The sequence below is a fragment of the Argopecten irradians genome, chromosome 4, assembly GCF_041381155.1.
Source record: "Argopecten irradians isolate NY chromosome 4, Ai_NY, whole genome shotgun sequence".
Taxonomy (NCBI): Eukaryota; Metazoa; Mollusca; class Bivalvia; order Pectinida; family Pectinidae; genus Argopecten; species Argopecten irradians.
In genome coordinates, this window is record NC_091137.1 from 29,229,005 (window position 1) to 29,247,833 (window position 18,829).

General features: G+C 35.0%; 2 protein-coding genes across 2 annotated transcripts in view; both read right to left on the minus strand.

Annotated features, from left to right (window-relative positions):
* Positions 1–4,363, minus strand: part of LOC138321220 (cell death abnormality protein 1-like) — a 44,066-nt gene extending 39,703 nt beyond the window's left edge. The window contains exons 1-4 of the mRNA XM_069264735.1: positions 2,434–4,363; positions 1,236–2,042; positions 881–1,012; positions 241–378 (exon numbers count right to left, since the gene is read on the minus strand). Coding sequence (XP_069120836.1) covers positions 241–378; positions 881–1,012; positions 1,236–2,042; positions 2,434–4,303 — 2,947 coding nt within the window. The 5' untranslated portion in view covers positions 4,304–4,363. The remainder of the gene's footprint in view (positions 1–240; positions 379–880; positions 1,013–1,235; positions 2,043–2,433) is intronic.
* On the minus strand, positions 4,359–18,618 carry LOC138321218 (multiple epidermal growth factor-like domains protein 10). The gene is made up of 5 exons (XM_069264734.1): positions 18,539–18,618; positions 17,878–17,981; positions 6,802–6,915; positions 6,178–6,309; positions 4,359–5,932 (listed from the first exon to the last, which is right to left on the minus strand). Exons 2-5 carry the CDS (start codon positions 17,948–17,950, stop codon positions 4,359–4,361), a joined length of 1,893 nt encoding a protein of 630 aa, XP_069120835.1. The 5' UTR covers positions 17,951–17,981; positions 18,539–18,618.
* Positions 18,619–18,829: the final 211 nt, after the last annotated feature.

Sequence of the window (18,829 nt, forward strand, 5' to 3'; positions counted from 1 at the left end):
TATAACAGTCACACTGAAGATGGTTTTCAATAAGTTTCAAGATCTCGGTACTATCTTAATGGCCGTGGAGAGCGTAGAAGAGTCTTCATCCAGTGTGAAGGGGCTGTACAGCCGTCATCAATTTTTTTCATATCGGTTTAAACCAAAAGACAAAACTCTTTACAAGTGTTCATTCTAGTTCAAATGTTTTCATATTCTCTCATTAATTCATAATCTAACTATCAGAGATGATATACCTACCAGGCACACAAGCGTCTTGTTGACTTGACACAAAGAATCCCGTCTCACAAAGGCATGTATCGTTGATACAGATACTTCTGTTGTCAATATTGTGACATTGGGATGGGAAATAACACACCTCACGCAACAGAAGCGGTCCTAAAACAACAGAAAATGGTTTATTGTAGGTGACAAAATGATACATTCTGTCATGGAAATGCTAACAAAACGGATGAAAGGATATCCATATAACCATATACTTAATGCACACCGTATGTAATATACTTTCATATTCTGTATAAAAAGAAATTATTTTTCAGGAATTCGGAATTTTCGTGATAAGAGACGATGACAATAATGTATTAATCAAAATTAGTTTTTGTATCCATGGCCTCACAGTGTCTACATAACTGTTTTATAGAACCAAGATTCCAATTACGCGTCAATTGCCGTTTCATTTGAATGGATTCGAGAATGGCGAGCTTGTTCTTATCTGTCTGAAAGACTATGCTTCTAAGCCAATCAAAGAAATGGGGTGTGGACAATTTGATGATAAATCATTAGTTTAGATATGGTACAGTGTATTTTATCAATAAGTTTTGTTCTCTATTTCTACGCAGTGTATCATATCAAATTTGACCACTTGTGATTGGATACGTACGAAGGACGCAATACTCTCCACGTTCAAAGGCATCGAACTCGTCGGAGCATGCGCAATAGTTTGATTTACACAGAGAGTCGTATACTGCAAAATAGCAGTCTTTGTCCTCGTCACAGGCATCACCAACAACTCCTGTAACAAACAAAGAATTGTATTGTCATATCTCGTTTGAAGTGTAATATAGTTCTTTTTATTTAAGATTAAATGGTATTAACAATGAAACGTTTTCCTTTTCAACTTACACTCCTTAACATAATATTAGTTTCCAATTCCATGACCATAAGGCTTCGACAGTTTATGTACTTGTTTGAACATAAATGAAGATTTTGAGGAAATCGCAAGAAATTTAACTCACTTAGCTTACATGAAGTGCCATTGTCGATTCCATAGTAACCAAAATGACATTGACAAACACCTTGACGACAACTTGTAAGTGGTATAGCGGCAGAACAGTCAACTGTGGTTGTACAATCGTCCATCAAACGTCTTTTCATGCAGCTACTATTTCCGGAAGTGACGTAATATCCTGGTAAACACAAGCATGTTCCATTAAAACATTCACTGTTTGCAACGGCATCCTGACAGTCGGACTCCTTTTCACATGTTTCATCAAATACTTTCCTCAAAATGCAATTTGATCTCAGAGCATTTGAGAAATAACCCGATTCACATAAACAAACACCATTTTTACATAAACTATTGTTGATAGCAGCTGAACAGTCTTGGTCTATAACACAACTTTCATCTCCGATTTTTCGCAAAATGCAACGGGTGTTATTTTGTATTTCCTGAAATCCAGGGCGACATGTGCAATATGAACCATTGAAACATTCACTGTCCGTGATTACAGCACTGCAATCAAGGTCGCTCTTACATTCATCAAATATTCTGTTTTCATCACATTCACGACCATCATGTAATACTTTATATCCCATCCTACATTCACAGAACCCAGATATGCAGTTGCTATTATTAACTGCTTGAACACAGTCTGGATCTTCAGTGCATTTGTCTCCAATCACTCTTGCTTCACAAATGGAGTTGTTGAGTTCGGATTTGAGTCCGAGATCACAGACACACGAACTGGTTTCGTTGTCACAATAACTGTTCATGACAGCGGAGAAGCAATCCTCGTTAGTGTTGCAAATGTCACCTATCTTCCCTGCAATGGAAACGTGTTACAGAATTAAACAAGACCATCAATATAGATACTGAAATCTTCAGTGTAGTAACACACTTAAATAATATATCTTGGCTGATCGGCTTTGTCCGATGCCAAATTTCCATATGCTTTTATCAATAAAATTAGTTGAAATTATAATTGAATAAATTAAGTAGAACGTCTTTATCTTCAATCCCTAATATTCCGTGGTTTTTATAGGCTTGTATAAAACGTCTGAAATTTATTATTCAATTGGAAATAGAAGGCTTGTCTTGACCGAGTTAAAGTTTCTAAAATATTTTATGCGAGTTGCAGTCTATGAGTTGATGATTGGAGATATAATTGAGCATTTAAATTATATTTAATATTTGTAAGCATACTTAGGACGTACGTTTAACACATTCGGTACCATTGGTTAATGACATGTATCCTGGGTGACAGGAACATTCTCCCCTATGACATCTACTCCTAAACACGGCATCGTAACAGTCAGAATCCACTGAGCATGTATCTGATATTCGTCTTTTCGTACATGTATCATTATTTTGGTTACCAATATAACCTTGGTAGCACTCGCATGATCCAGAAGAGCAATTACTATTGGCTATAGCTGAAAGACAGTCTAGTTCCAGGCCACAACTATCTCCAATCTTACGTTTCGTGCATGTTGTTTTATTGTTGTCACTATAGAAACCTGCATTACAAACGCAAGTGTCATTTTGACATGCACTATTATTAATAAGTGTACTACAATCCTCGTTTCTTTCACAAACCGAGTCTAAAGTGTGTTGTGAGCATATCGTGTTACCTTCATCCTCGTAGAAACCGATAATGCACTGACAGGTTTGATTATGACAGGTGCTGTTACTTATTTGAGTGCAATCAAGAGCGATATTACATTCATCGAAGAGTCCTTTAACGACACAAAGAGACCCGTTTGTGTCCTGTTTATGTGTTGGGATGCAGGAACACGTGCTATTAAGACATCGTGTATGATTGACGGATGTGGTACATTCCAAGTCGTCTAAACAGTAGTCACCTAAGGTTATTTGAACACAGTCGGTGTTATTGTCTGTCGGTGTATATCCTAAATTACACGTACATTCATTTGACGTGGGACTACAATGTGAGTCATTCATAAATGTTGAACAGTCACTATCTTCTTCACAGGAATCTTCAATCTTCGATTGGAAGCAATTTTGTCTGTATATATCATCAAAGTGGTAACCTGTAATACATTCACACGTACGGTTCATGCCACACACGCTGTAAATGTTGAGACCAAAATGGCAGTCTTTATCAACACGACATGGGTCCCCATGACTAATAAGTCTACAATCCGCATTATTGTCCATAGCAACGTAGCCACTCTCCCTGTCACACAAGCAGAAGTTTCTCTCTCCGCAGAAACTCATCGGCATAACGGAGCTACAGTCGATATGTTGGCTACAGGTATCACCCAGCATATTCCTTATACAAAACGGCCCATCAGCGGCGGCCCTGAAACCATAGTCACATATACATTGGGGTCCTCTGCCACACGTGCTGTTCAATATGTCGGAGCAGTCATTAAACTCAGGCCCCCGTCTACAGCTGTCACCAAGTTGAAGATTCGTACATCCGTCGCCGTTGATTTTAACCCTGTAGTCAAACGCGCACCCACATTTCTGACTAATACATACACTATTTTTCATCGCCCTAGCGCATTGGTCTGTCGTAGAACATTTGTCTCCAATCTCTAAAGGAATACATTCATTACCAACAGCTTGACCCATGATGGCATTGGCTGTTTTGTGGATACCGTTCTGTATAATGTTAACCTTGAATCCCGTGTCACACTGACAACGGTTGCTATATCCACATACACTATTTCCTATGGTAATCCGACAAGCCTCATCGGATATGCATTCGTCACTCATCGCCAGGGGCACACAAGTCTGGTAGTCTAAACTTGCCTTAAAGCCTATTTCGCACCCACACGTATTATTACCAGTGCAAAGTGATCTATTTATCGAATAACTGCACTCTATATCAAAGAAACAAACGTCCCCTAAAATCATTTTAATGCAAGTGTTGTTAGAGATATCGGCCTTGTATCCAGCAATGCACCCACATACTCTGTCGTCACCACACAAGCTGTGACCTATCGTTTTCGTGCAGTCATGAGAAGTATCACAGGAATCTCCGAGTTTGATCTGGTCGCACGTGTTGTTGGGGATATTTGGTATGTATCCGGTTATGCACGTGCAGGTATTTTCCATGTCACATGTACTATGGTCAATCAATTCACTGCAATCTAAGTCTGGGTCAGTACAGTTATCCCCGAGTCTTACCATGGAACAAGGAAGAGTTATATATATTTGGTACAAATCCGGATTTACACGTACATTTGCCATCGCTGTTGCATACGCTGTTATCTATGGCAGATGTACAAGCGATATCTTGATTGCAAATGTCTCCTAATTCAAGCAGAATACAACTGGTGCCGTTTTCAAAGTCATGAAACCCAGGCGCACATTCACATTGGTTCAAGCTGTTGCATATACTGTGGTTCACAGAGTGATCACAGTCCTCCAGCACTGAACATGCATCTCCTATAGTTCGTCGAGTACAGGAAGACATGTTTTGCACAGCATAATAACCTAATGAACAAACACATACATTATCACACCGAGCAAAGCTTACAGCTGTTTCGCATTCAAAGTCAGTCACACAAGGATCGCCAAGAATTAAGCGAACACAGGAAGTTTGCATTTCTTCTGGCTTATATCCCGGATTACAAGCACAAGTTCCATTATAACAATGAGTATTAGTTGATTCTATGGAGCAATCCTGATCGCCATGGCACCCATCACCGACCGTCTTCCTTACACATCGCCCAGTGTTCGTATCCAATTTCCGACTACTGTTGCAAACACAAGATCCATTCTCACATCTCGTGCCATCAATAGCCGATATACAATCCAAATCACCAGAACAATTATCAAAAATTTCAATTGGAGTACACTTCATATTTTCTATTTTAAATCCAACTTTACAATCGCACAAAGAAGCGCTTGTGCAGACACCATTTTGAATATGGTTTGAACAGTCCGTGTCATATTCACAAGGTATATTTTGTGAAATACATCCAGATCGGTTTGAATTTGGCGTAAATCCTGTGTTGCACACACATTTGGAGTTGATATCACAGACACTGTTGTTGATAGCGGTGGTACAATCGGCTATGGACTGACAATCACTGCCAATAAGGACACCGCCACATCCAATTCCGGTGGCATCGGTATTATTACCAGAAATACACATTAGTTTGTCAATATCGGGGCAGTGCAAGCCGTTATCGTTACAGGGGTCATTCAGTTGGTCACTGGATGAATTTACAGGAGTCGTTAAGTTGTTGTCATTGTCTGACATTTCTTCAACACATTTTGTTTCTTTTATATCCAATATATATCCAACGGTGCATAAACATATTGAGTTGTTACATTCACTTCTGGGTAAAATATAGGAACAGTCTGAAGTATTTCTACATGATATCACTTTGCGACTTCTTTCCGACTCATTCAAAGATTTTTCTAATATATCACTATTGTTTACATCAGATGTATTATCATAATCAATGATAACACATTGTCCACTACCGCCATCTTGTCTATATCCTGGAATGCATGTACACGAGTTCACTTTAGTATCACAGAAACTATATGGAATGGTTAAACATTGTGCATCGTGTGTGCAGTTTTTGACGGATGATTTCACTCTACATTTGTCTGCGTCATCGTCTTTTTCGTATCCGACATCACAGCCACATATTGTCTGATTCAAACAGACGCTTGAGTCGATGACGTCACTACAATCTGGGTCCGTAAGACAAGGGCTCCCGAGTCGACCTGAAGATTGAAACAAATGCATGATGAAATTTTTCTCTTCACATGCAAAGGGAAGTAACTCCTTTATCATCAACGTTTCGTTTTACAAGATCCAAATATGGTATTATCAATTAATGACAAAATCTTGATTTTTTCATGCATTAAGAGAACATCTTGTCAGACATGTTTACAGATTGATTTTAGTCAGATATTTATTATCTGTCATCATACAAACATATACTACAAAATATAGTATACAATCTTACGTGGTAAGCACACTGTTAGGTTATTGTTTGGATAGTGACCAGGAATACATCGACATTTCCCTTCATCACATGTAGAATCTGGCACAAAAACTTCACAGGAAATATTTGCACAATTATCTCCAATTCTTATGTCTGAAAACGATAGAGAAAACAGCTGCAATCTTTCATAATGAAGCAAAATCTAAAGCATATCATTCTTTGTTTGCCAGATAACATTGTATAAGAAGCAGTTTATAAGTAAAATTCCAAACTTTTAACTTTTAAACCAAATCTTTGAAAATTGATACTCAATTAAATACAAATGCACAACACGATCGATTCGCTTTCTTATCAAGTTAAATACGGCATGCTGAAAGGTATAAATTACAGTGTATGTCTGTATCAGTATTTAAAGCGGTAAGCCTAATTGGTTTTCAGTGAAAATGGAATACTGGTAAGATAGGAAAACCATGAAAAAGTATCACTACATGTCAGAAAACCGCGCACACCCATTTTGAAAATCAACATGAATACAAATAATATAATGATTTTTGTAGCTAAAGTAACTACTTGATAAGCCCGCAATAATATGTTTGACCAATGATATATTCTATTTAGGGTCATAACTAGGAAATATTTGCTTACCTTCGTCATATATCCCGTTCGGACAATCATTGACCCCATCCTTGACCTTCGACTCTGGAATACATGATCCATCAGCGCATTTGATTTCCCCTTCAGAACAGTCAGCGGATGAACCTAAATATAAATAAAGTATAACGAGATATTTCATAATTATAGTCACTGTAATATTATAACATTATATTGTTATAGTGTGATTGAATTAACCAATTTAATATTTAACTATAAAATAAATTGACAAAAGTACATTTGAAATAAATGGAATGGGTCCAGTTTAACGAACATTACTTAACCTTAAGGAATTCCTTAACTGAAAGCATTATACCGAAATCTGAAATATTAAAATCTGAAAGGCTTTCCTGTGAAATGTTTTAAGATAAGGATTCCTTAAAGTTAGGAATGTTCGTGAAACTGGGCCCGGTTAAAATATATTCGCGAGGATATAGTACTAGTAATTTTGTTTATTTCTCCATGTCGATGGGAATATAATAAAGGGAGATAACTCGTGCATTCTTAGACGTCTTTAGCAATAATGAATGATGTATGGGCTACATACATAACTTTAGTATTGAGGTTAACTAATTAGGTTAATATTTAGTAGTCTATCGTGTCTTTGATGGTTCCTTTGATTGCTTTGAAAGATAACATGATAAACAATCAAAGGTTGGTACGTAAATCTCTGGAATGCTCTAAAAATGATTCCTTATTTACCTAAGCTCTCTGGCGCCGACTTGGATTAGTTGTTCTTGTTATGCAAGTGAACTAAGAAAGCTTCTCCATTTGTTTTTTTTGTTATGCAAGTGAACTAAGAAAGCTTCTCTGTTGTGTGCAGTAGTGATATTTTCTTTGTGTTCTGATATTTTGTGTATGATGAAGAAACAAACCCAAATTGATGCCATCACCACATAATCTTATTCATACCAAATCGAACCCCCAATTTGTAATACAGGTACATTGTAGTTTATCTGTGTATATATGGTTTGTCAAACATCCATACTTTTTTTTACTTTCATTCACAATGCTACGATCTTCACCCGTACCATTATACAGAAATAAATGCAAATGGTCACAACGCCAGTTTATTGGTAACACTTGTTGGAAAAGTGAATCTTTGTTGTACGGCTCATTGACAACTGATGTCATTAAATACCGAACTATTAATGTTAAACAATCAGGAACAAAATATTTTAAAGAAATATCTTCGAGACAATTTTTTGAAATAAGAAGATAGTATCAAAAGAATATTAAAAACGTTGTAAGAGCTTATTGAGGGAGATGTGGGATGTATGAGTTAGTGTACTGTATGTAATCGATGATGGGAGTGCTACTGAGTGGGATATAACAACCTTCTAGTTTTGATTATGTTGATTTCACTTGATTTTGTGTCATTTGCACAATAACAAATTGTATTTATTATTGATAAAATGCAAGCAAGTGAATAAGTCTTAAATAAAAAGGAAGCAATTGATAACAACACTTAATTAAGAAAATTCAATCAATTTGATAAGTAATGAATATACATGTAGTTTATTTACAATCTTGTTTTCAAGGTTACCAGTACATAAAAACAAATGCAGCTTATACAACATACATTTGTATATTTAATTAGAGTGATCCGGATGTCATTTGACCCTTTTTTCGATTCTGCCTATGTCAATGAAGTTAGTATTACGTGTATTGTGACTACCATTTTCAACCGGAAACAACTTTGTGTCGGTCTATTTTTAGAAGTTGGCGTCCATTGGTTTTCGATGGACTTGTCGTTATTTTAATCGATGTGTATTGTCTAACAAACTATTACTTTTAACTTTTATTTTTTTTAGTAAATAATAATCTAAGTTATGTAGAGAATTCGAAACGTTTTTGCTGCGATGAAATTTTTTTGGTAACACAACTCATGTTGTATAGCTGTCTTGGTCTTAAGGATGTATTCTTCTGAGGTTTAAGTCCCGTTGCAGTCTCGTTTCGACAAAGATCAAAGAAGTTATGAGATTTTCAAATACAATTTATTAATATCTGTAGCAAGTTGCCAGTTGCAAATTTTGTCCAAAAATTACATTTCTATTTTTAGTAGATTTTTTATATGGGGATTTTAAGAAATGACCCATTTGGCGGCCTTTTTGAAATTGTCTTTTTTCGCTTTTAGTAGAGCAACAGTTTTACCATTTTTTACTGAATTTGCTTTTACTTAAATCATCAGTGTGCCAGCATATTTATCTGTATCGAGCTAATTTTTGTTGTAAATCTTAACTAGGTTCGTGGTTATTAAAATATTGAACATTAATGTGTGAAATGATACATTTTTGACACTTTTTTTTTCATTTAATGGTTACTTGAACACTTTTATTTTTTAATCTTAAATACTGAAACATAACAAATATTCAGAGATATGTTTTCTTTTTTTCCATTTTCTTTTATGGTATGGTATCCTATTTTCAAAAATCTATATGAGAAAAAAAGTTTAAAACAAGAAAATTTGGGCTTCTCAGAGGAGCACATCCTTAAAGTCTTGATTTCAGGATACCCATTCCTAATTATAACTAGTTATCGATTCGTATACATGTGTACGCTGTTTTAGATGGATCAGAGAGAGTGATATGATCCGAACCAGAATGAACTTTGACTTATTTTCCCTGAAGTTTCGTCAGAAAATATTGTCAGAGAGCACTGCTAACTACTAAAACACAACATAAATTACTAAACAAGATGTATGTTACAAGATGTTTCTTCATCATGTAGACTTAACACGATAAATGTACATCCTAAATAGGCTTTTTATGTAAAACGAAACAATTTCTTACCTGTAATTAAAGTAAACGTTTAATGGATAACACACTTTATGAAAGAGGCATACTTTCGTCTTTATTTGTTCTACAAATTATTAAACATAGGGAAACCAATTACCTTAATGTGGAAAGTGATTAGATGAAGTGTGTACAAGATAAATCTGTTAAGAAAATGTATTCTTGATGTTACACACTAATCCATTTCGGTGCAAGTTAGTACAAATCATTTCATAAATTATAATGATATACCGTGTTTATATCAGGTGAGCTTAAAATAAATAAATGAAAAATATGAAAAATAAAACAGGTATAAAGTCATATTATTTGTCTTAGTAAAATATTTCCTTATAATATATTCTTACATAATATATCTAAGCGTAACCGCATGGAGAGGGAAATTAACCATCTCTATCTTACGAGTAGAGTTGAAGCTAATTTCAAAGTAATTACGAAATATTATTAAATATCCTCATTTGATGTGCCATATTGCTTTTACTATATAATAACATCCTATTGATGTATGTAGAATTGGTATACGCAAGTAGGTGGCTAATGTTGGTCTGTCCTACTTAGCTTGATATCATAATTTCTTCAATGCCTCTCTGCCCTACTTATCCCAATACTATAATCTCTGGCATACCTCTCTCCCCGGCCACCCAATTTGTTTGTTATTTCTCCTCATACATTTCATCGATCTCAATCTATCATTTTCACCGGCTTCTATAAATTCTTTACAATCTTCATCGCCACCACCACTGCCATAGTAAACCCCCGCCCCTCCCCATCTTTATTTTATACTCCGATGTTTACTGTATATATAATGACACATCAAAGAAAACTTAGAGGCTTGTGCAGGAGACTAGCAAAATGATGATGACACTGGCCTCCATGAGGCAATTAGACAGGATAAGATTAGTATCTCATTAAGAACGCTTACGTGCTCAAACACTCCTCCCTTTCTATACAGTAAAAAACTAGCCGATTTATTACAACCTCGATCACTTTATATTTTTACTACCGATTATACGCCCACGTGATTGTCCTCTCAACACCGACACCATCTTATCACCTTCTATACCTCCGGTTCCATCCTCTATCTAATTCCACCATACTTCCTACACTTACTACAATAAATTACCAGTCCTTTTATAAGCCCTTGTCCTACGTACCTACTAACCTATGAATTACACAGACTGCATCCGATTTTCCTCCAGGCACAGCACACCTTCCTCTACAGATTGATACCCCCTCCTTATACTCCTCCTCCCGATCACTGTCGGTTTGTTTATATCTGTTTTGAGATTGTTTACACCTCCTCACAGTTTCTGTGGTAACCGATACTTGACAGGTGTTATACAAACATGCACCCTATCTCCCTATCGACCATCAGCACGTGTCAGATGCACAGCACGTGCTAGATCACTTTACTGAATATATCGATATCACAACGCATTGGTCCACGCAAAAATATCCAAATCACGATAGCAATCGCACAACATGGTACTAACCCCAGCAATGCTAATATCCCCAACAATACTATTATCACCAACAATACTAATATCACCAACAATTCTAATATCACCCACAATTCTCATATCACCAACAATACTATTATCACCAACAATACTAATATCACCAACAATACTTATATCACCAACAATACTAATATCACCAACAGTACTAATATCACCAACAATTCTAATATCACCCACAATTCTTATATCACCAACAATTCTAATATCACCAACAATTCTTATATCACCAACAATTCTAATATCACCAACAATTCTAATATCACCAACAATACTAATATCACCAACAATTCTAATATCACCAACAATTCTAATACAGTGCATCACCCACAATTCTTATATCACCAACAATTCTAATATCACCAACAATACTAATATCACCTACAATACTATTATCACCAACAATTCTAATATCACCAACAATTCTAATATCACCCACAATTCTAATATCACCAACAATTCTATTATCACCAACAATACTAATATCACCAACAATACTAATATCACCAACAATACTAATATCACCAACAATTCTAATATCACCAACAATACTAATATCACCAACAATACTAATATCACCAACAATTCTGATATCACCAACAATTCTAATATCACCAACAATTCTGATATCACAAACAATACTTATATCACCAACATATCTAATATCACCCACAATTCTTATATCACCAACAATACTAATATCACCAACAATACTAATATCACCAACAATTCTAATATCACCAACAATACTAATATCACCAACAATACTAATATCACCAACAATTCTAATATCACCAACAATACTAATATCACCAACAATACTAATATCACCAACAATTCTAATATCACCAACAATTCTAATATCACCAACAATTCTAATATCACCAACAATACTAATATCACCAACAATGCTAATATCACCAACAATTCTAATATCACCAACAATTCTAATATCACCAACAATACTATTATCACCAACAATACTAATATCACCTACAATACTAATATCACCAACAATTCTAATATCACCTACAATATTGATATCACCAACAAAACTTATATCACTATTAGCAATACTAATATCGCAAAAAAAATATTACTATCACCTACAATACTAATATTACCAACACTACTTATGCCAACAATGCTAATATTACCAACACTATTTATACCAACAATGCTAATATAATCAGCAATTATAATACCAATATCACAAATTTGACTAGCAATAGTTATATGTTCACTCATCCACATCATGATAATTATATTTTATCAGGTTTGATAGTGTTATTTAATGGTTTTAAGAATTTAAAATTGCGGTTGTTGCTGGCTACATTTTACTTGTGCTCAAAATAAAGTTTCAGCTTTCATATAATCCATGATATCCCCTTGCTTATGAGTTGCCGTTCCAGGTTCCTGTTCTATATGGGATATTCTTGATAAAGCCGTATTTTTCAATAATAATTTCATTGCCAACCACATTATTCAATCGCCCAGTTTCGAAAAGTAGGTCACCGAGTTCCTTAGTAAATCATGTGAACTAAATGGCGGACCTTGTTAGATATATTGCAGCCGAACAGTACAGGAACTGCCCAAATATCCAATGTGAGTGGGATTTGTTTAATGTGTACATTTACCACTGTAATCGTTTTTATGTCCTGACGTATGTTATCAAAACTATAGGCATAAACAAACATTGAATAAGATGTTAACACCATTACCTGCTTTACTCCTACACTAATAAGACCATATAGCCCGAGTACATACAGACCAGAATCCCCCTGAATATATAACTTGTTGAGGAATGTTATTTTCTTTAGACTTAACATTTCCCATTAGAATGATCACTAGACTCTAAGTTGTTGATAAGTCATTCTCGGCACAGTTCTTCACTAGACAACTCTCTCCCCTAGTTTGAAACTTAGAATCAGACATGTAGTAGAGAAACAATAATCAAACAAAAATTTTGTGGTTTTTTTCCCGCAATATTCTAGAGACTGGTGACCATTTAATTTTCCCACAGATAATGTATTGCCGAAGTTTTCAGATGTTTTACACAAGATACAACCAAGGGTACTAACTATCCTACATTATATTTATGCTCATGTTGTTTACTATTGGTATATAAGTGAAAGGTGGGTCATCTTGACTCTTCGACAAGATACTGCGGATAAATTGGTTAATAAGACGATATTGCGTAGCTACCATTAATTGATGACGATCTATTGTGGATTCTAACGTATGTTTGCCTAGCTGTGTTATATCACATGGGTGTTGACTATTGATGGAACCAATATGATGATTCATTTATTTCTCGTCACACAAATAATTAGTCGATGACTTGCCAAGATTTAATATAATACAATGGTATAGATGCCTCCACACAATGTCATCAGCTGCAATGGGCGGAGACCGCATCCTTTCCCCAACAATCACATCTATTACATCTTTCACAAAAAAGGCGTTACCATCAGAAATGCAAGTGGATTTCAAAGGATGATCGAGATGAGCATGTTATGTAATGTACTTTAGTTTTTATTGTAGGTTTTCGTGTACTTTACGATGGCCGTCATTTTTCGATCCATTGGTCTAATGTAAAATGTAGAAATGTTATGATAACAAAAGGGTAAAAACTATGGGTGCAAGGATGTAGATTTCTACTAATGGTAAATTTAAGGTATTATACTAGTGAAGAGCAAAATTTATAAGACTATTTTATATGTAGATATGAAGGATAGGGATATTCTACCAGAGGGTCAAAAAATGTTGTAAAACCCGAGGCTCACCGAGGGTTTTCAAACATTTTGTGACCCCAATGGTGGAATATCCCTATCCTTCATACCCACGTATGAAAGAGTATTTTTCTCTTAAACCTCGACGTTTTATAGCAATTTTACTACAATAATTTCCCACCATTTTGAAATAAATTCAAAAAAACGCGACTGCATGTCAATTCTCCATACATGAGAATATGCAAATCTCATTGTTTGTATCTTTTAACGTAAATCCAGCCTACTTTCTGGAAAAAAATGTTAAAATTGCACCGAGAAAATAGTAATTTTGTTGACGCTTTGACGTCACGAGGCTTTATTGCATGTATTGCAATACAGCTGCAGGCGGCAAGAGTGTACTGCTCTGGACCAGCCAGTATTACACATGTAGGTATGAGAGAAATCACTTTATATTATGATCAAGCAGTTTGTAATGTTGTCTTATTCTTTATAATTCTATTTTGTCTTTTTACTGTTATAATTATATTTTGTCTATTTACTGTTATAATGACTATATGAAGAAATTGATATGTTTGTAATCAAGTTCATGACGACAATTGTACATGTACATAGTATATACTTATGGCCACTTAACTATCTGATGAGAGAGTAATCAATCAATCAACCAACCATTACATTCGTTAGGATGTCTGTTCTGTCAGTGTCTGTCTATTAAGCTATCCGCTGACAACAAATTTTTTAATTCTCATTTTATGATGTTGGAATAATATCGCCTTAAACATTTTCTCCACTATCGTCACAAAAACAAAACCATATTATTTTGTTAAACTGCTTCCAACTGTTTTTCGATATTGTAACAAACCCTCTTATAATGAGTTAATCATATGGCCTATCAGGCATGAAATCCCAGTGGCCTTAATTAAAGAATTTATACACGTATATAAACCCATCGTTGCTAGTAGGGGGTATGTAACAACCCCTACCTCCCTGATTAGCGCAGAAACTTGTAGGCGTCATGCATACAGACTCGTCAAATTATATTTTCTCAACAAGATATAGGGCAAGTATCAATTTAGTGCAATATGGTACGTGTATCATAGATTAATAGAATTTAATACTGATCAATGATAAAAACTCAATGATAAAAACTCAATTAGTTAATTTTCGTATCATCAAAGATATCTTTGCTGATGTGGATAAAAGGAATAATATATTGATAAGAATGATTATTGTGACAGTGAGGCTGATGAAAGTGATGATAGCAAGAAGAGCAATGAAATGTGAGACAATAATGAATGAAAACAGCATGATTAGCTATTTGATAATAAGTGAATAATGAAAAATCATAAATGGTTTTGTAATATTTTCGATGACGTATGAGCACAAAGACAAAGACGATGATGCGGAGAAAAAATAAAACTATTGACAGATGGAGGTTGATAAGATTGTAGCAGTATGAATGGTGACTAGGTTATATGAGATAAAGAAGTAATTCCAACAGTGTCGACAAAATATTGTCGAATGTTCGAGGCGATCTACCCCCTTTACCAAGACATAAAAATAAAAAATAAATAAGGACTAGGTTAAATATATTCATAGGAGACGAAGGAAGTTGTGTTTATATTTGTACATTGCATATCAAACCGAATGAAAATAAGTTTGATTGGTTTGTGATTAGCGTAATTGTTATGTATTCTAGTTATCCTAGGCCTAGTGGTTATTTAGTATGACCTCATGATCAAGATCAGTGAAACGGTTTATTGATATACTCATGTTGTTATACCATGTACACGCGCCTAGTAGACCTTGAATAAATGACTTTAGTTGGACCGGATCTGGGATATGAGTCGTGTTTACAACAGTAATATAGTGATGTATGGTTGTAGGTAGTTCTGTATTAGTTAGCATTACTTGAACTTGTCTTTCCTATTGTACTTAACATGATATTATCACCAAATGATGCTATAGGTTTTTGTAAAACGATACCAAAGATTTCTATATGGGTTACATGGTCGCCAGAGACACAAAGTGTTTGTATTGTATCACTCCGATAACAAGGGACAATAACATAATTGTTTTGTCTACATTAGCTTAATCAGGAGTGTAAATAAACATGTCAGACCCAGATTCCAAGCATCCATGAAATGTTTACACGTTTGATCAGATAGGATCCGGAAGTAACACTAGATCGAATAGTCTACCCATAACGTCAATGGATATTTTCACTTTCAACAAATCAATTGAGATCTTAATTCTACCATCCGGAAACAAAATTTTAATCCTCGATTTGGAAAAAAACCCAACTTTAATTGTTTTGATTTTGCCGTACTTATCGTTACCGAGAGAAAATCACGAGAAGGAATTCGGTGAAGTAGAATCAAGCAACCAAACCAATTACTTGGCAATACTGGCAATGGTATTAATATGTTTGGGTATACCTCTAAATGCGAAATATTCATTACATCTCATTTTCTTTATCGGTAATGGTGCGTCTGATTCAAGGTTAAACTATCAAGAACATCACAGGCATACAATTACATAAATGAACACTTATTTTTTAAGATAAAAGTAGCACGAACTACTTTATCATGTAATGGCCTGTTACAAAACCATTTCTGTTTTGTGCGAATTACCTAAATTGTTTCATACACATCGCATCACAAAAATACGATCTTTATGACAATATGTGTTTCGGGTATCTCCTGTTTTTCTTTGATCATCGATGCTTTTTTCGACTGTGACGATAAATCAAGTAACATTTTTGAACATTAACATGTGGAAAACGTTAATATTCGATACATTGTATTTTCGATAAACGTTCGTGCTTGATATCGCTAAGCATTATATGATGCCATTGTATTCTGAACAGATAAGTTATAAGAGGTCTATGGGGCCGAATCACAACCACGCGGAGATAAATTAGAGTATGGTTATATCTTATTCTTTATAATTCTATTTTGTCAATTTACTGTTATAATGACTATATGAAGAAATTGATATGTTTGTAATCAAGTTCATGACGACAATTGTACATGTACATAGTATATACTCATGGCCACTTAACTATCTGATGAGAGAGTAATCAATCAATTAACCATTACGTTCGTTAGGATGTCTGTTCTGTCAGTGTCTGTCTATTTAGCTATCCGCTGACAACAATTTTTTTATTACAGAAATGAGCACTTATTTTTAAGATAAAAGTAGCACGAACTACTTTATCATGTTACGGCCTTACGATATTAGGTAAACCTAGCTAAGCCTATTACAAAACTATTTCTGTTTTGTGCGAATTACCTAAATTGTTTCATACACATCGCATCACAAAAATACGATCTTTATGTCAATATGTGTTTCGGGTATCTCCTGTATTTTCTTTGATCATCGATATTATTTCGACTATGACGATAAATCAAGTAAAATTTTTGAAAATAATGCAAGGTGGAAAAATTTAATATTCGATACATTGTATTTTCGATAAACGTTCGTGCTTGATTTCGCTAAGCATTATATGATGCCATCGTAATCTGAACAGATAAGTTATAAGAGGTCTATGGGGCCTAATCACAACCACGCGGAGATAATTTAATTAAATACATCTACCGTATGAGTAGAGTATGGTTATATCAAACGCTTGATAAAAAATTCGATCACATGTATGACAAAATATGTAAGATGATATTTAGAGTAACTGGCAGTCTGTTTCCCTATTTCGTATGTCAACAACTTCGTAACAGCAGCTACTAAGGGATGTTTCAGTAGTAGCATCAAAGATTGCAAACTAGAAGTAAACAACTACTTGAACTATTCCGTTTGAAGCAAAAGTCTGTTTCGTTTCAATGAACAACGATCACCCAATCACTTAACTTCGGTGATAAAAGATCGCATGATATTGTAGTGATCAGAGTGTCAACTAATACTGTGAAACAATTGAAAAAAAATGAAATCACAATAAACGTTTTCATGCATACTTTTATCATTATTTTATCTTTAGATAGTTAAATGATTCCCGTGATAAAGACAATACTACACCTGTGTGCCACGTTCCGATCAGAATCCCCATCGTGAACAGTACATCCATACTCCATCTATATTTCCTCTTCATTTTGAAATTATCACATCAGAATAGAGAACACCTGTGAAATATAACACATCATACTTCACAATATTCTCAACACTCAAATATACACAAATCACACAAAATGGATCAATTATACATCACAATATGACATAAACACCTAGAACACTAATACGGCGTTTCAAACACATCATTATAACATATCCAATTAACTCCAAAGGAATTCTTTCGCCAAATGATTTTGGTAGTTTTGAAGAACTTTTTTTCCAGCTCAAATGTTGTTGGAACCGTACCTTTGTTGCGAAGCGACCAGTTACCGATATTTTAGAACAGCATCATCGAGCCTACTAGCATAGAGGGTTTAATCAAAATGAACATTACATCTTGAGGAAGCCGATAGCATTTCCTCGAATCCCTGTTCCATCCATTAAGTCTTCGATGGGTCAGATATTTGATAAACATTCGACGATACTACACTTAACCAATAATGCAGACGACATCGCACGCGCGGAAGCCAGCACGCGTATCTTTATCAGTATGTTTTGTATTGAGACGATTTCTCCAGACTTCTCTGTAAAAAGAGTCACGATTTTTATCTTGTACCATTTTGCTAACCTTCAAAGTGCTTGATTCTGTATAGATAAGCCATGTTTCGATGTTTTCTCTGAAGATCAAATGGCGATCGTGGGATGAATATATTCATGTATATCACGTGCAGTATTATGCATGCGATCATGCGCGTGTTGTAATACCAAACAGCTGACCCCCTTAACAGCCTCACTACCAGACCGATAGCACGCTGTGCTATATATCCGGAGAAGTGAGATCCGATGTCCGTGTCTATTATTAGATATGTCCAGAAAGTTCCGGTGTGATATTGATGGTAGAGACGAATCGGGTGACACA